The 19,267-nt window shown below is 43.9% G+C and overlaps 1 protein-coding gene across 3 annotated transcripts in view; it reads left to right on the forward strand.

Moving 5' to 3' along the window:
- Adamts18 (ADAM metallopeptidase with thrombospondin type 1 motif 18) overlaps nucleotides 1-19,267 on the forward strand; it is a 153,520-nt gene that overhangs the window by 124,781 nt on the left and 9,472 nt on the right. For 2 of the 3 annotated variants that reach the window (XM_060391926.1, XM_021632110.2), the window contains 4 exons: nucleotides 9,164-9,305; nucleotides 10,415-10,541; nucleotides 17,479-17,683; nucleotides 18,794-18,976. In XM_060391926.1, the coding sequence (XP_060247909.1) occupies nucleotides 9,164-9,305; nucleotides 10,415-10,541; nucleotides 17,479-17,683; nucleotides 18,794-18,976 (657 nt within the window). Of the gene's footprint in view, nucleotides 1-9,163; nucleotides 9,306-10,414; nucleotides 10,542-17,478; nucleotides 17,684-18,793; nucleotides 18,977-19,267 lie in introns of those variants that run through there. The other variant, XR_009594536.1, reaches the window with a different exon arrangement.

The raw sequence follows: 19,267 nt of genomic DNA on the forward strand, positions 1-19,267 counted from the left end.
TACCCGCTGAGCCCTTTCTTCTTTAACAAATCCCCTTCATCCTATTGTGTGTGTGTGTGTGTGTGTGTGTGTGTGTGTGCGCGCGCGCACATGCGCGTGTGTGTGCATGATTGAGTTGCACAGATATGGGGTTATTTGCTGGAACGTGGCTACATCACCTCCCCAGCAACCACCAAAAGCCAGAGGCTCCTCAGGGTGGCACACCCTTTCCCCTCTCCGTGGTGGAATGCTGATGGACCCAGACTTGCGTAGGTCATCTGCAAGCAGTCATGGGTGCTGTGTGAGGTCATGGGCAGGAGTCCCATCATGTCCAGAAGACAGCGTTTGTTTCACAGCCCTCTTCCCCATGCTCCTGCCCTTTATTCTTTCTGCCTCCTTTTCTGTGATGTTCCCTGAGCCTTGGAGGAGTTGACATAGACTATAGACTCCGCTTAAGGGCTGAGCACAGTCACTCTCAGCACCTTGACTAGCTGTAAGTCTTTGGGGAATGGATGGAAACTTATTCTTCCCTGCTTTGAGACTTAGATGTAGATAATTAGAGATCAGTGGCTGAGGTCTTTGATTAAGTACTTGGGAAAGGCTTGCCTTAATAGACAGTATAAGGAGACGTTGGTGGTTAGGATTAAAACACAGATTCTTCCCTTTACTGATGAACTGCTTGTGGTAGTGGGATCCACCAGGCTTTGGGCTTTAGGCCACCTCCCTACTGCTGAGCCACAGCCATGGTGTGTCTAGCTGAGGATAAGGTTCTTGCTGGTTCATGCCCCTCATTCTCTCTTCTTTATCCCTCAGGCTATCAATCTTACTGTCTCTCTCTCACACACAGGCACAGGCACACAGCCATGAAAGAACCGTCCTCTAGCAAGCTGTCCTGCAGATGGAGGCAGGGGGGATTCCTCAGGAATGTTTCCTTGTGTCGTGATGTCATGCTTGTCTCCTGAACAGAGCGATCCAGGATGGCATGGTAGCAAGGCTGCTGGCCTGGAACTGAAATTTGATCCCCTCAGCAGTGTTAGACTGCAGAAGGGCACACCTAACTCTCTGCAAGCCCAGTAGTATTTGACAGCATGCCAAAGGATTCCTGACACTAAACATGCAGCAGCTTTGGGAGGTAGCAACAGTAAGGGAGAAACACGCTGACCTCAGGCTAATTTCAAGGCGGGAGAAACACAGCTGTGCAAAATTACCATGAGCTGAACATGGCGGTGTGCACTTTTAATCGCAGCCTTCGAGAGGCAGAAGCAAGCTGATCTCTGTGAGTTTGAGGCCAGCCTGGTCCTCATAGTGCTTTTCAGGCCAGTAAGGGCTACATAGAGTGAGAGCCTGTCTGAGAGAGAGAGAGAGAGAGGTGAAGGTTTAGGGACATAGAAAGAGAGAATATAAATGAGAATTTATTATAGGATTATAATAAATTCTATATAATAAATAACTTCTATAATAAATAACTTCCCTTTGCACTTTCTGACTGTGGAGCAAGGGAGGAGCCTTGATTATTGAGGTGATTGTGCATCCGCCCCCTCAGGTGCTATGCTCTTTCCATCTAGCTCCCGCCTTTGCGATGATCCTGGCTAGATCCTCCCCTATGTATCACAGCTGTAACATGATGGATCAAAGTGTTCCTTAAGATGAGTCAGTACAGATGAAAGGGGAGGAACCAAGCAGCATGAATTAAGTGAAAATACAAAAGACAAGAGGCGAGGGGGAAAAGAAGGAATTCAGACTAGCTGACACAGAGCTCAGGTGAGAGAAGACAGTTCCCAGGGACCTTCAGCAACTATGGATCATTTTTCTCAGTTGCCATATTGTGTCTGAGGCTGGAGCCTTGAGTTAATTCATGTGATGGATTGGCAAGCACCATTTCCCTTGGATAGGCACAGAGGAATGTGTGTGCGTTGACCTCGAGCCCTCAGAGAGACCCAGTGTGCCAGCCCACACCTTTGAAGGTGCTCTGCAGATGGCTGACTTCCCCAGTTGCATTACTGTGGCTTGTCCCGGTTCTTCACACACAAGAGGGTGAAGAAAACTGGAGGGATTTTAACATTGCTGCGGGGTTCGGGAAACCACACAAATTTACAAAAACCTATTTTAAAAGTTACAAAAAGGCGAGAGCTGTGGTTTAGTGGTAACCTAGCATGCATGGTCTAGAACGCATGAGGCCATGGGTTTAATCCTCAGTAAACACACACACATACACACACACACACATACACACACACTATTAAGATTCAATAGCATGTTAAAATAAGCTATTCTCTGTACTTTAAGTGGTAATGTTTTTTTTTTTCTTGGTTCTTTCAATTAATGAACTCCCTACAGTATGCTTACCTAAACAATTCCTGCACAAATTCTTTATGTAAGGTTTTTTGTTTTGTTTTGTTTTTTAATTTGGGCACAGGGTCTCAATAAGTTGTCTGGCTGGCCTTGAACTTGCGACCCATCTGGCCCAGCCATCAGAGTATCTAGGGCTATAGGCTGATGCCAGTCATTCAAGCTAAAACTTCACATTAGAATCCTAGACATTCTTTCAGAGCATGAGGAAGAATGTCCCAAGAGACTATGTTGGAGTGTTACAACTAGGAAATAGCATATATTCCTTCTTTTGCCAGCTATGGTACATGATATTAGACCTACAATCTGATGGCTGATTACATCTTTAAATGAAAGAAACTGTTTGTAAACCTTTTCCTGGAATACAAGATGTAGTGGAGAGGCATTGCTTTCACCATGTTGTCTAAAACAACTCAGCCCGTTACGGGGCTACGGACTAGATCCATGGGTAAAATGCCTGCTGTGTATGTGCTGACTTGAGTTTGGTCCTCAGGGCTCACACAAAAAGCCAGGTGCAGTAGCAGCACTGGGGAGGAGGAGACAGTGGGGTTCACTTGGCAGCCAGTTTATTGTAATTGGCTTGACAAGCTCCAGACCAATGAGGGACCCTCTCCTGAGAACAAGGTGCATAGCTCCTGAGAAACCACGCCCAAGGTTTAACTCGGGCCTCCACACACATTTTCCCAAATCCCCATACTAAGGAACACCCACAATCGAATACACAATGGCAGACAAGAAACATATTTCCTCACATGCAGAAAAAGCCAGTCTTTAGAATCCTCTGTTAACTCAGATTTTCATGAGATAATTCAGAAAACTCAGTGAAACCAAATATAAACTCCGTAGAAGAAATTCGTAAATTTTAACAGAAATTAAAAAGCAGAAATAAAAAACAAAATAAAGCCAGTTATCTACCCATGATTACAATGGGTGCCCTTGGCAGAAGCTGCTGCCTCCCACCACTGCAGAGGGCAGTTGGTTGGTCCCAGGCTCCTCTGCGGTTTTCCAGCTTAAGAAGCTGTGAATTTTATAACCGTGCAGCCTGTGGTCAAAGCTGCTGAGTGCTGTGTCTGAAGGCAGGTGGCTCATGTGTTAAAGGTAGACATTAAACAGTTCTATTAAGGACCTGGAAGTGTTTAAGGGGGTCGCTTGCCAGCTGTAAATTAGAGACCCAATCCCTGTTGGCTGGAATTTCCCTGGACTAAGTCCAGTTAAGTAGACTGAATCACTGGCGGTCTTTCCAAATTCGCACATTTAACAGCTTGGCTGTCGAGCCTGCCGTGTGGCACAGGGTGGTTCAGAAGTGGCATCACTGCGATGCACTGCCATCAAGGCCAGGGTGGGATGCCTGTGGGGTTGGGAGGGTGTCTGTGTCAACCACCCTCACCCCAGGCTGAGAAAAGCAACTTGTCGATGTTGACAGAGACATGGAGAAGGTTTTTTGGTTTTTTTTTTTTTTTGGTTTTTTTTTTTTTTTTTCTTTTTTAATAGCTGTGAATGGCTGGTACTATCATTTGCAGTTGACTTGTCTGAGGTCCATGCCCCAGCATTCACTGAGGAAGTAGGCCCATGCCCATCTCTTCACGGTCCCTGGGCTTCACAGTGGCTATGTGCAGTTAAGAGGAATGTGATGGTCACATTGAAATCCTTCGGTGTCATCAACAAGGTCACCAAACTGGGGACTGTGGTCTCTCTCCATAAAGATAGAAATTGTTCATCAAATGATCATTATGGATTTTAAGGTTTTTAAACTGTTTCTTTAAATTGACAAAGTTTGGGTTGCACTGTCATCATGGCCATAGGACCTAAATGGTAGCAGAAAATCTTCAGCTCAAAAGGATCCCTTTATTGTATTTAAAGGAGTGCTGAATTCCGGGTTATTTAAATCAACGAACGTTGTGTTTTTCTTTTGCACCGTGATCATAGATTCTGAATGGTAGCGTTTATTTCTTCACAAAACTCGGGTTTTTGGAAATAGGAAAACAAAACAAAACAAAACAAAAAAACAAAACAAACAAACAAACAAAAAAACAGAGATTACCTTAGGCAAAGCAAACAGTCCACTTCCAGAGAATTGTCTGAAGCACCAAATTTAAGAGGGGGGATTCCTTCCCTGTATTCCATTCTCTGCCTTTTAGCTCCTCCACACAGGATAAAGGAAAGGGCAGAGAGTGTCTTACTGTTGAAAAGCATCCTGTGTTTGTCTTTAATGTGCTCTGCCCTGCTGCCTATAGACGTCGGGCCTTCTTTCAAAAGGCTTTTAAGAGCTCATGTTAAATTCTTCAGTCTGCTCTCCTCTGGTTTATGTATTTGCTTCTAACATACATGATGGCTCACATAACAGCATGTGGATTTATCGCTCTGCAGACAGCAAGGTCAATCCTTGAGTTTTTAAAGTTGGGGTGCTTTTAATTCACTTAATGCCTTTGTAAAACACATTAGCATGTTCCACAAATAAATATAAAGAATGTGTCTTATGTCTTAGTGTCTATAAAACTAATAGAACGTACACAGAGAGTTACTACGGAGGGTTGTGACTTACTGATTTAAAGCGCGTGTTTCCTGTGAAATTTTTCAGTGCATTGTACCTTTTTTTTTTTTTCATCTTTCTTTTTTCTTTGTTTGCTTGTCTTGATACTATGGGTTATATTTGTCCCTTATAGCTTTTAAATAGGTTGCTCACTGTTCTTACTCTTAGCTCAAATATTTTACTTTTCTAAGAATCTTTTCATGTTTTCCACTCAGTGAGGAGGAAAGGGAGGTGGAAGGAAGAGATGTGTCTCTTCATGAGGAATAGGAAGCCATAAGAAAGTTTCAGTTCGCCTTTCTTTGTTTTGGCACATGGCTCAAGTCTTCACCAAGATACTTTGATAATTAAATCTGGGCACGGTGGTACCCACTTGGAATCCGGACATTCAGGAGGCGGAGGCAGAAGGATCACAAATGCAGGTCAGATTCTGAGACATAGCAGAGCTCTAGTTCTCAAAAACAAAACAACCCCAGTATCCAGGAGACAGGGACAGAGGAATCAGAAGTTCAAGGCCAGCCTCAGTAGCCTTCTGAGCTCAATGCCAGGGTAGGCTGCTGGCAGTTCAATACCTAATAAGTAGATAACTAAACACAGAACGTGGTGAAAACCCAGAGTTCTGACAATGATAAATTATACCAACTAAGCTGCTTCAAGTGGTCATGTGATCTAGGTGTTCTTTCAGTTACCCTTAAGTTTCACCTACATGTGTGACTTCCTTCTGTGGGTTTTAAAGCCCTTGGCTTTTAATTTCGTCTATAGTTACCATGGCAGAATTACTTTTACATGTGGCTTGGCCTCACCATCTCTGCCGGAAAGGACCACTCCTCTCCTCCATGTCTATGGAAGTCAGAGATGATGCCATGGTGCTTAGCCCAGGATAGTGTCACTGACATGAGAGGCAGTGGGACCGAAGGCACCGTGGAGGTGAAGAGCAGGCCATGTTCTAGCCTGATGCATGTGAGTCAGGAGAATAAGAAGGGTTTATGGTGGCTCCAGGATCCTATGTTGGCCTGTAAACTTAGAAGGCTGAGGGAAAAGTGGCCTTTCTGAATGCAGGAAAAGACATTGTAGCTAATGTTGGACATGAAGGCACCTCCCAAATGTTCAGATTCTGAGTCTGAATTAACAGCGGGATGGACACATGTGGAGGGGAGGAGTTGGGATTTCATAGAGAATGGCAACCACTAGTCACATGTGTAAGGTTGAAACTGAACTGACTTAAATTTGAGGTTACCAATGACCTGGACTATGTTCAAAACTAGCTGAGCAAGACGAGTGAATAAGCCCCATAGCAATGTTCCTTCATGGTTTCTACTTCAGTTCCTTCTCAAGCCCCTGCCCTGACTGCCCTCAGTGATGGACACCTGGAAGGAGAAACCAAACAATCTCCTTCTCTTCATGTTGCTTTTGGTCATGATGGTTATCACAGGCAAGAGTTACCATTATTTTATATTTCTATTTCCTTTGTGTCTTCACAGAAGCCCATTCCCCCGTAGCAGTAGAAATCAGCGATTAGTTTGGACAAAGGAATAGGCGGTGCTAGAAAATGGCAATGTGTCAGCACATTTCATTCTCTGTAGCACACATGAATGCTTCTCCGCTATGTGCAGCAGAGTGAGACTTCACAGCGCCGTGGCATCACTCTGCTAAGGCCTTCTGTGGCTTGTCATAGCTCTTTTGCATCTCAGAGGCCCTTTTCATTGCCATTCCTGGACAGGTGGTATCCTAGATTATCTCCCCTCCAAGACCTTAGCGTCTCTGTGGCACAGAGACAACAACAAGCAAGAGTGGTGAGATTCATCAAAGTGCTTTAGCTGAGGAGCAAGTGAGACCAAATATCAACGAACACCAAGATCACCTTCCAACCTATTTTCATTTCTGATGCTGCAATAAATACCCTGAGGGAAAAAACAACGTATGGAGAAAGAGTTTGTTTTAGATCATAGTTCAAGATTACAGTACATCCTTGATGGGTGAAAATCAAGGCAGGAACCTGAAGCAACAAGTCATGTTTACAGTCAAGAGGAAAGAGAGAATGAGTGTATCGTGCCTGGTGCTCAGCTAACTTTTTCTGTTCTTCTGTAGTCAAGGGCCCAAAGCCAGGAAATGGTGCTCCCCACTTTTAAGCTAGGTCTTCCTGTATCATTTAAGGTACTCAAGACAACCTCCTGCCCAACACATACAGAGAGAGACAGAGAGACAGAGAGACACAGAGAGAGGAACAGAGAGAGGCACACAGGCCAGCCTGGTTCAGACAGTCCCTCACTGAGACTCTCTTCCCGGCTGATTCTGGATTGTGTTAAGTAGACAGAATAAAACTACCACAATTTCTGAAAGTAGATCTGCTCTTCCAGTTCGATGACTGTGAATTGCTTCAGTATTTACTTCAACTGACACCAGCAAATTAGCAGAAACTCAGTAAGGAAGGCCAAGCCAAGAGAGCAGGACATCTTTATTGGTAGCCAGCAAGAACCTGGTTCTTGTTCACACTAACAGTTCTGCCTGTTGTGCTGTGTGTTAGTTCCATTTCTGACAAAGTGTGGGGGTGGGAGTAACACAGAGCTAGCTGTTTAAATGATTGTCTAGAAGACTCCATGATTTGCTCGCCTACACTACCAAGCAATGGGCACACCATGTTCCCTTCAGTGGTGGACAGTACTTCTGGAGGCATTTAGGCTAACAGCGGCATGAACCTCACCCTAAAGAGCAATGTGGTCCAGTGGCATAGTACCACCCAGCCAACTCTAATTGAGGTGGGAGCCCCACAGACAGAGACCAGGGCTTCCTGTTTTTAACTGGCTTGCAGGCTTTGCCTCTGGAGCATGCCTGCCCAGTTCTGGTGGTGAAAATTTTCCACAAGACTCATTGGGTAGGAGAAAAACCAGTCATTTAAATTCACAAATTGAGCTTGAGAGAGAAAAAAAAAAGCTTAAAAGAGAGGACACCCAGAGAGTGTTTGCCCACATCAAAAAGAAGGCTATGGCTGGCCTTGGAAAAGTACACACTTTTTCTGAGGGTTTTATTTAAATTCATTCTCTAGTCATTCGCGTGCTCTTGTACAGGTTATTTTTACAAAGAAGAAGAAAAAGCACTGTAGAGTTGTTGGAGGAATGCTCTAAGACCATGGACAGAAAAAGGCTGGCAGAGCACCTGATAGCTAAAGGAGACCCATAGGCCTTCGCTTACCAGGAGTCACACCATGTGTAGGGGATCAGATGCCTCTTTACGGTGAAATCCCTTATACTCCTTATATTGACTCTATTAGGATTTATTTTATTCTTAATTATGTTGATAATGTGTGAGTGTGTCTGTGTGTGTGTACATGAATGCAGGTGCACAGTGTTGCAGTATGAGTGCACATGGTTGCAGGTGCCTGCAGAGGCCAGTAGAGTGTGTTGGCTCCCCTGAAGCTCTTGTTAGTTACAGGCGGTTGTGAGCCATCCGGCAAGGATGCTGGGGACTGGATCAGGGTCTTCTGCAAAGGCAGTGTGCTTTTCAACTGCTGAGCCTTCCCTCCCCTCCCTGTGACCACTCCATTTAGACATAATCTGTAGACACTCTCTCTTTGCAAACTATCTTTGAACATTCAAGTGAAACCCCACTTGAACTGTGCAGTAAGTGACAGGTACTCTTACTGGGATATGCTATGATTTAGGGGTGTGCTTATTCTGTGCTGAGCTTCAATCATATAGGTTTATAAGTCCGTTTATGATCAGTATAGACACGCACACACACACACTGTGTCTATGTGTATGGGGGGAGGTGGAGGTGGGGTGTGTGGGTGTAGGTGTGTGCATGTGTTTTCGTGTGCTCTTGTGTGGGCATGGGTGGTGGAGGTCAAAGGACAACTCTGTGGATTCTGCTCTCTTTATCTACCGTTGCATGTCTTCCAGGGGTTGCATTTGAGCCAGCAGGCTGGCTCAGCAAGTTGCCTGTACACACTGAGCCATCTTGCTGGCCCAGTTGTCTTCCTTTTAAAGACATTTCTTCAGCAATGGCAATACATCTACTTGGTTTTTATGTGATTATGGAAGGTATCAAGTTAGGTTTTTCAGCCTCTGTCTACTCTAGTTTTGATCCTAGGAAGGTTAATGTTTTAAAGTTAATGTTAAGTTAAGGTTAATATTTTAAAGTGTTCCTGGAAGCCCCTTTAAATCAATACATAACATTCTTAGGAACAAGAAATGACCCAACCTTAGGACCAAAAATGACATGCAAGTATCTTTGAAATGTTCAGCAAGATCTCTGCAGTTCCTGGGTCTGGCTGGTGTGCTGACCTCTTGATTTTTGTCTCACCTTCTACAGATTTTGACACAAGGCAAGAATCCAGGGGTCACTTGGAAGTACGCACTCCCCAAGGGCGTGAATGTCACTCAGCCTGCCTCAAAGAGATACCAGCACACCTGGCGCACGATGCAGTCTGACTGCTCAGTCTCCTGCGGGGGAGGTAATTGGCTCCCTAACTCTGCTCCCCAGCTCCTCTCTGCTTACAGGTTTTATCCTGTCTATGGAAGGACACCATGAACTTTTGGCAACCTCGGTGCAGTTTTAGATCCATGCCTCCAGAAAACTTTTTTTTTTTTAAGCGGAGAGGTACAGCTGATTGCCATTGCCAGTCATTAAAGTGAGAGAGTGACATTTGAGTTGGGTCTCAGACACTGTTTCAGGGAAAACCACATAAATGAAAAACAGAACAATCAAGGTCAAGGTAGTATTCCTTGTCTGAGGAGCTAAACATCATATTTACAAAGAAAAAAAAATGTGCCTCTGATGGGAAATTTTAAACACCAGGAATCAGGCTGCATGGTTCTGCTAAGACAAACATTGGCAAAAAGCACAGTCATATCTGGTAGGTATGCATGGATATCCAGAGCTCAAGCTTTTGCCTCTGCATGCCTCTACGTACATAGGATGCTTCCTGGTGAAGTAGAATGTATTAGGGTTTCACATGTAACTCACTGGTGGCTTAATTATTATGTGTGCAAGCATTTTGCCTATGTGTATATATGTGTGCTACATGTGTGCAGTGCCCACAGAAGGCAGAAGAGGATGGCAGAACTCCCTGGAACTGGCATTGCAGAAGGCTGCAAGTTGTTGTGTGGCTGCTGGGAATCAAACGCCAGTCCTCTAGAGACAAGAGCAGCAACTGCTCTTAACTGCTGAGCCATCCCTCCAGGCCCTCGCTAGTGCTTTATAGATATAATTATCTTCCAGTTAGACCCACACAATTTATGTTAAAGCTTCCTGGAATGATTCACTTTATAGTTACTCTGTTTCAAAGAGTACTTATCATTTGATGGCCATAGAATCCACTTGAAAATGAAAAGCATATATTAAGGTTACTGAAGTATAAAATAGTATAAAATCTATTATCTTGGGGATAAATGGAATTCAAATGAGTTGCAATTGTACCCAAAGGAACCATTTTCACAACGTATGTAGAGTCAGTGTCTTAAATGGGATACAAGAACACTGACCAAACCCAAACTAAGCTTGGAAACCTAAATAAATGGGTTATCTGAATTTCTCAGTGTGTAACTTCTGGCATCTTATTAGGTTACATAAGCATCAAGGCCATTTGTTTACGGGACCAAAACACTCAAGTCAATTCCTCGTTCTGCAGTGTAAGAACCAAGCCAGCAACAGAACCCAAGATATGCAATGCTTTCTCCTGCCCAGCCTAGTAAGTCATCTGCAAATATCTCCTTGCTCATGTGTCCTCCTTGTTACTGTTAAGAGATAATGAAAAGCCTCCTACCTATACTTCTGATAGGGATTAAAAAATGAGCACAATATTTAATAAAAGTATAGGAGAAAATGGTTGAAGTTAAATCATAGGACCTAAAAATATGAATTTGCCTTAGACACTCACTCACATTTTGCTGTGGAAGATTGAGATATAAAGGTGTCTGTCTCCGGGACCTTCTTTTCCCTCAGTGTATCCAGGCACTGTTACAATCGCGGCTGGAATGGAGGGAATGAAGCTTTGCCTGGTGGGTGGGTTAGGCATGACTTTCCTCAGTGTGAGTAGGGGAGAAACAGCCTTCTCCAGAGACAGTCTTCAGTGAAACAGCTTTCTTTATTGGGAGCGGGGACACAAGGGCTATCTAAATCTTTGGGAGTGGGGAGCGGTTTTGGTGGTGAGTATACATTATTGGCTAAGGCCTGAGGTCCTGGGAATTCTTCATTTGCAGGTAGAGGAATTCCAGGTGCTTGCTGGATGTGTCCTTATGAGAGAGGAAGTTTAACTTGAATCCTGGTCACCAGGCTATGTGACCACCTCAAGGGCAGCATAGGTGGGGGTTGTAAGTCTTACTCCCGTGGGGACATGCAGGCCCAGAGCAGGGAGAAAGCAGCTCTACTCCTGCCAGTCTCAGGATGAAATTTCCTGGGTTTGGACACATTTTGACATCACTCTTGCTCCAGACCAGTATCACGGCTTTCCTAGTCCCACAGGGCTTTTTGTTGTTGTTGTTGTTGGGTTTTTTGTTTTGTTTTTGTAATTTATTTATTTTATTTTATTATTATTTACATTTTATTAACTCTATCCCAGCTGTAACCCACTCCCTCATTCTCTCCCAATCCCACCCTCCCTTATCTCCTCCCTGTTCCTTTCCAAGTCCACTGATTGGGGAGGACCTCCTCCCCTTTCATCTGGCCCTGTTTTATCAGGTATCTTCAGGACTGGCTGCACAGTCCTCCCCTGTGGCCTAGCAGGACTGTTCCTCCCTTGCAGGGTGGGGAGGTCAAAGAGCCTTCCATTGAGTTCCTGTCAGAAATAGTCCCTGTTCCCCTTACTATTGGAAACCAATTGGTTACTGAGTTACCACGGGCTACATCCGAGCAAGCAGAGGTTCTAGGTTATATCCATACATGGTCCTTGGTGGAGTGTCAGTCTCAGAAAAGACCCCTGTACCCAGATATATTTGGTCCTTGTGGAGCTCCTATCCTCTCCGCATCATACTAACTCCCCCTTCTTTCATACGATTCCCTGCACTCTGTCAAAGGTTTGGTTATGTGTCTTAGTATCTGCTTTGATACACTGCTAGGTAGAGTCTTTCAGAGGCCCTCTATGGTAGGTTCCTGCCCTGTTATATGTTTCCTTCTATGTCCAGTGCACATCCCATTAGTCTTTCTAAGTGAGGATTGATCATCTAACCCAGGATCCTCTTTGCTGTTTATCTTCTTTAGGTGTATAGATTTCATTATGTTTATCATATCTTATAGGTCTATATAAGTGAGTATATACCATGTATGTCTTTCTTCTTCTGGGATACTTCACTCAGAATGATCTTTTCAAGATCCCACCATTTGCCTGCAAATTTCATTATTTCCTTGTTTTTGATTGCTGAGTAGTATTCCATTGTGTAAAATTACCACAATTTCTGTATCCATTCTTCAGTTGAGGGACATCTGGGTTGTTTCCAGGTTCTGGCTATTACAAATAAAGCTGCTACAAACATGGTTGAGCAAATGTCCTTTTTGTGTACTTGAGCAAATTTTGGGTATATGCCTAGAAGTGGTATAGCTGGGTCTTGAGGAAGCACTATTCCTAATTGTCTGAGAAAGTGCCAGATTGATTTCCAAAGTGGTTGTACCAGTTTACATTCTCACCAGCGATGTAGGAGGGTTCCCCTTTCTCCACAACCTCTCCAGCATGTGTTGTCATTTGAGTTTTTGATTTTAGCCATTTTGATGGGTGTAAGGTGAAATCTCAGGGTCGTTTTGATTTGCATCTCTCTGATGGCTAAGGATGTTGAGCATCTTTTTAAGTGTTTCTCTGCCATTCTATATTCTTCTACAGAGAATTCTCTGTTTAGCTTCGTACCTCATTTTTAAATTGGATTACTTAATTTATTGCTTTTTAACTTCTTTAGTTCTTTATATATTCTGGATATCGGCCCTCTGTCAGATATAGGGTTGGTGAAGACCCTTTCCCAGTCTGTAGGCTGTAGTTTTGTTCTGACGACAGTGTCTTTTGCTTTACAGAAGCTTTTCAGTTTCATGAGGTTCCATTTATTGATTGTTGCTCTTAGAGCCTCTGCTGTTGGTGTTCTGTTCAGGAAGTTGTCTCCTGTGCCAATGAGTTCTAGGCTCTTCCCTACTTTTTCTTCTAACCGATTTAGAGTATCTGGTTTTATGTTGAGGTCTTTGATCCATTTGGACTTTAGTTTTGTTCAGGGTGATAAATATGCATCTATTTGCATTTTTCTGCATGTAGACATCCAGTTAGACCAGCACCATTTGTTGAAGATGCTGTCTTTTTTCCATTGAATGGTTTTGCCTTCTTTGTCAAAAATCAAGTATTCATAGGTGTGTGGGTTAATTTCTGGGTCTTCTATTCGGTTCCATTGATCCTCCTTTCTGTTTCTATGCCAATACCATGCAGTTTTTGTTACTATTGCTCTGTAGTACAGCTTGAGATCAGTGATGGAGATACCTCCAGATGATCTGTTGTTATACAGGATTGTTTTGGAGATTCTGGGTTTTTTGTTTCTCCATATGAAGCTAAGAATCTTTCTTTCAATGTCTGTAAAGAATTGTGTTGGTATTTTGATAGGAATTGCATTGAGTCTGTGGATTGCTTTTGGCAGGATGGCTATTTTCACAATGTTAATCCTACCAATCCATGAGCATGGAAGAGCTTTCCATCTTCTAATAACTTCTTCAATTTCTTTCTTCAGAGACTTAAAGTTTTTTTCTTTTTCACTTGTTTGGTTAGAGTCACCCCAAGGTATTTATGTTGTTAGTGGCTATTGTGAAGGGTATTGTTTCCCTGATTTCTTTCTCGGCCCTTTTGTCTTTGGTATACAGGAAGGCTTCTGATTTTTTTGAGTTGATTTTGTATCCTGCCACTTTGCTGAAGATGTTTATCATCTGAAGGAGTTCTCTGGTTGAATTTTTGGGGTCCCTCATGTATACTATCATATCATCTGTGAATAGTGACACTCTGACCTCTTCCTTTTCCATTTGTATCCCTTGATCTCCTTTAGTTGTCTTATTGCTTTAGCTAGGACTTCAAGTACTATGTTGAATAGATATGGAGAGAATAGGCAGCCTTGCCTTGTCCCTAATTTCAGTGGGATTGATTTGAGTTTCTCTCCATTCAGTTTGATGTTGGCTATAGGCTTGCTGTATATTACCTTTACTATGTTTAGGTATGGGCCTTGTATCCCTGATCTCTCCAAGACTTTAAATATGAATGGGTATTGGACTTTGTCAAATGCTTTTTCGGCATCTAAGGAGATGATCATTTGGTTTTTCTCCTTCAGCTTTTTTATGTAGTGGATTACATTGATGGATTTCCATATGTTGAACCACCCTTGCATGCCTGGGATGAAGCCTGCTTGGTCATGGTGGATGATATCTTTGATGTGTTCTTGGATTTGGTTTGCAAGTATTTTATTGAGTATTTTTGCATCAATGTTCATAAGAGAGATAGGTCTGAAGTTCTTTTTGTTGGGTCTTTGTGTGGTTTAGGTATCAAGGTGGCTATGGCTTCATAGAATGAGTTTGGTAATGTTCCTTCTATTTCTATTTTGTGGAATAGTTTGGAAAGAATTGGAGTTAGCACTTCTTTGAAGGTCTGGTAGAATTCTGCAGTGAATCCATCTGGCCCAGGGGTTTTTTTGGCAGGGAGACTGTTGATGACTGTTTCTATTTCCTTGGGGGATATAGGACTATTCAATCTTGCTACCTGTTCTTGAGTTAATTTTGGTAGATGGACTCTATCAAGAAAATTGTCCATTTGTTTGGTTTTTTTTTTTTGTTTGTTTGTTTTGTTTTCATTGACAGCAGTAAGTATTGAATCTAGGGCCTCATGCTTTCCAACCAAGTGCTCTACAACTGAGCCACAGCCACAGCCTTTCCTCCAGTTTTGACTTTTGAAGGGCCCACCCTCTTTCCAGAATGGACTCAAGCAGATATTTAAATGACACACCATCCTATATTAGTTAAATTTAAAGTGTGACTGTATGCTTAACTTTTGTGTAGGTCATCTAAGAATGTAGGAATTACAGTAATGCAGACTGTGAAACCTCAAATGCAAATTGCACAGTAGTAAGATGCAAACTAGCGAGGTGAAAGCCAAGTGGTGACTCCCCCACTGACTGTCCCTCAGGGGTACTCAGTGGGTTTCTTCTCAGACTCATTTAACCACACCACCATTGGAAGATGAATCTAAGTAAGTTTCCTGGCCAACTGGAGTCTCCTCTGAGGTGATTTATCTTAAGCCAAGTAGACTTACATAAAGCAGTGGTGACGTCAACAGTGTTCACATCATTTTAATAAGGGGTACTGACTTTGTGGTAACACAGTTTGTGTGTGTGTGTGTGAACTTATGTGTATAAACTAATATTTCACTTTTTCACAATTGTTTGGGGTTTCAGATACCCACCAATCCTGCACATCCACTTTCTCTCTGAGATTCTGGATCTAACTGAACCATGACTACAAAGAGAAGAAAGAAATAGGGCATTGGGGAGGGGTTCCATAAATTTTCCTCTTTCCCAAGAAATAAGCAGTTCTAAGAATTACCTCAGTAGCCCCAGGATGCATTTAATAGAAAGTGTTCTTAACTCTCGTGTGCACATTTGTTCTTTGGGGTAATGGATAAAGTACGTACACTAATGTATACACATGGAATCGAAGCACTGATCGGCGAGATGAGAGTTTCCCGAGGTCAGGACTTCTTCCTGTCACTGGTCAGACCATCCAGCAAAAAGAAAGGGACTCTTCCACATGTATGTCTGCATAAGGAGCATGCTGAGGTCATTCACATCTTCTTGACTCCCCGGAAAACTGTGTGATGTCCTGTGAAGAGCAAGCCTGTTGTCTGGAATCAGATCAGCTCCTTGCAGGGTCTGCAGAGTGAAACTGGTGTCCTGTGTGAGCTCTTCTATTCTCTCCCTATGTGCTCCACCCATGCACAGAGTTGGAATTGTTCTTTCCCAAGGATAGACTAGAAAGGAGGATCTCGACTCTGAGAACTATAAGGACAAAGGAGTTACCCGATCTGCCTCTGTCACTTCTATGTGCGTCTGCCATAAGGACTCAGTGTCATCAGGCTCTGAGCTCACCAGTGTGGTGTGCAGGTGACAGGACATGGCTGCCTCATCAGCAACAACCTCCTATGGGGGGATGGAAATGATGGGTAAGCACAGAAGAGCTGAAGTGCAAGGCCCTGAGCTAAAAAATGTTAGGTATGAAAAAGCAGTAAGGGACAAAATGGACAGCCTGGAGTCTGTACCTGGAAGAGAAGTCGATGAGATTGAAGTCAGTTGGAAATGTAGCCTGGGAATCAGATGTGAAAGGCCAGGCATGCCACCCAAAAGTGCTGTGTGATGCCTTTTCTAGTATATGTACAAATCCATCATATTTGTCACAAAATGAAAGAAACTTGAATTTGATTGGAAACACTATACTTTATAAGCAAATAGTGAAACAAGTAATTTCATATACTATGTTTAAGATTTTGTAAGCTATAGAAATTATATAAATATGAGGAATTATTTTGATACATTTGCTTTTAATTACACAACAGGATGGTGTGGACTCTGATGTTTTGGGGAATAATCCTAGCACTTCCATACCGAAGTCTGTAGGCAGAAGGGCCTTAGTTTTACCCACAAGGCTTAGGGTGGAAACCAGAGGGGTGGGACGTTAGATTAAGGAAGGTGACTAATTCTGGAGGTTTAACCAAAGCACAGTTGGCTACTGATTTGTCCTAGTTTCTAAAAATAATCAGTACTTAGCATGTTTGTATCCAAGGTAAGGTTGTAGACATCACTGCTGTGCGTCAAACGTGTAGCAGCCACATCATAGGTTCTTTCCTTTTTTTCTAATATTTGTAAGTCATACCATTTCAGTCAGTCATTCGTAAAGGATTCAGTAGCTGCCGTGGATGCACTGATACACCGTGACTTAGATAGTTCCGGAAAAGCTTGCCTTTTAAATAAATGCTTGTCATTTAAATAAATGACGTGAGGTTAGATCTCTGACCCCTCCATAAATTGCAATACCAACTAGTGCAGGAGTATGGGGAACCGCCGGCTTAGAAACAGCTTCTGCAAAGTTTCCTTCCACTGAGCGTCTTGTCTTCTCTCTCCTATGTACACATGCACCCCTCCCCCGTGCTGCTCACTCTTCCGCTACCCTTTCGGTTGTACTTCATGTTAATGGGAGTCACAGTGCTTATCAGCTAGCCTGGTCTTGATGCGCATATCCACAGTATCACTGACTTCCTTAGAAGGTGACCTCATTCGTCTTTCCAACGCCAGTGCTTGGGTCCGCGGAAGTAAAGGCTCAGTACATTTGCTTCGATGAATTGCTCAGAATGTAGAATATGTTTCTTTCCACCAAGAAGGCTAGAATGTATCTTTTCCTAGATCTTTGTTGTGATTCAATGTGTCTCCTCGAGGCACCCCTGCTCCCCTAACGGGTGTATGATTCAACATCGATTAAAAAGAAGAAAAAAAAAAAAGCTAGTGGGTGTTGGCCTGATCCGTTATTAGACGGATCAGACGCTTTTCTTAGACAGTCAGTCTTTCCCACCAGCGGCTCGGGAAGTGGTGCTATAAAGCCTTGGCTTTACAGGATGTAATTTTGGTTCTCTCCGAAAGCTGGCTGCCAGGAGAGTGGAGCGCGTGCAGCAAGTCCTGCGCCGGAGGCCAGCAGAGCCGGAAGATACGGTGCGTGCAGAAGAAGCCTTTCCGGAAGGAGGAGCCTGTGATGCACTCGCTCTGCCCCGTGAGCACGCCCACCCAGGTTCAAGTCTGCAACAGCCATGCCTGCCCTCCAGAGTGGAGCTCCGGGCCCTGGTCTCAGGTACCAAGCACCGCTTTGAAGCGCTGGTCTTTGGTCTGCAGGAAAAACCAAGGGGGTGAAAATACAGGTGCAGCCCCAGGGCCGCCCAGGTAGATCCATCTTCCCAGTGAATTAGTGAATTAATCATTTCGGCTATCACCTTTTCAGTGGTTCTTATCTGACCAGAGGAGTGTCGACTCCTCCTTAGTGGTCCAGAAATTAGCACGAAGATCATTTAGGTGAGCCAATCAATGCAGATAGAAAGGGATTGGCAGACTGGCCAATCAGTCCCAGAGACAGGGATCCACGAGTAAAGGCACTTGCCACCTGAGAACAAGCCCCCCCCCCAGGACCCACACAAAGATACAGAGTTAATCGTGACATGAGTGAGAATTTACAGTGGTCCTGTAAGCCCATCTAGGAGCAAACCCCATTTTATGGTACCAGAGGCCACATCTCATCTAGTTCTTTACAAAGGTCAACATGGTGCTGGAGCCCTCCAGGACCATCCCTGTCACGAGCCAGAGTCTTCTAAGAGATCTTACAAGTTTTCAGATGCTCCTGCGTGTTCTTTGCCACGTTGTCTGCTTCACAGAGTTCTCAGGAAAACAAAAAACTAACAAACAACAACAACAAAAAACAGAAATAAAGATCTTAGAAGAAAAAGAAAAAAAAAGTAAACTGCCTGGGTAGAGATTTGGATTGCACAAATTTATTCAGAAATGTTTGATAGGTGCTTGTGCCCTCTGGCCCGTAGTTTACAGCATGCCCAGAGGAGGTTCTTACGAGGTTAGACGTTCTACTCCTTTTCATATTGTTGCGCTTAGCCTTGTTGAGTGTGTTCATGTAGCTACTCTGTTCCTTGTAGTAGCACAGTAATAACACTCCTCAGACAAATTCCCAAGGTGGAGAGAGAAAGACAGCTCCTGGTACCACATACCTGTGCCTGGAAAAGTCGTTTGCTTCGTGGTGAGCACAGCTCAGCTTCAGGCTGGGGGACTGAGCGGGTACCGGGTATTGAGATGTCTCAAGTAGAGCCTAACTCCCCCACTACTGCATTGTTGGTGTTCACCCAAATGAAATCTACCCGAAGTGGATTCAAACATCTTTTTTTTCCCCCTACTTCTCAAGTGTTCCAAGACCTGTGGACGAGGAGTGAGGAAACGTGAGGTCCTCTGTAAGAACTCCGCAGCAGAGACGCTCCCCGAGAGCCTGTGTTCGGGCGGCCCCAGGCCCGAGGCCCAGGAGGGCTGTGTACTGGGGCGCTGCCCCAAAAACAACCGGCTCCAGTGGATGGCGTCTTCGTGGAGCGAGGTATGCGTTAAGGCACACAACGGGGGAGGGGTGATTGTCACAAACACCCCCACCTGCACCCGCATGGCTGCTTTCTTTGCCTACACGAGCCAGGTGCCCACTTCCTGTTGGTTCTTTACCTTGTTTCTGCGGTTAGAAAACGCAGAGAGATGAATGCTGGCGTTCCCCTTCCTTTCTCACTTTATTTAGTTCAGGACCCCAACCCATGTGCTAGCAGCACCCACATTTAGAGCGGAGCTTCCATCTTCATTTAAAGTTCTCTGGAAATTCCGGAAGTGCGGTCCTTCGGTT

This window comes from Meriones unguiculatus, chromosome 10 (assembly GCF_030254825.1).
Source record: "Meriones unguiculatus strain TT.TT164.6M chromosome 10, Bangor_MerUng_6.1, whole genome shotgun sequence".
NCBI classification, from domain to species: Eukaryota; Metazoa; Chordata; class Mammalia; order Rodentia; family Muridae; genus Meriones; species Meriones unguiculatus.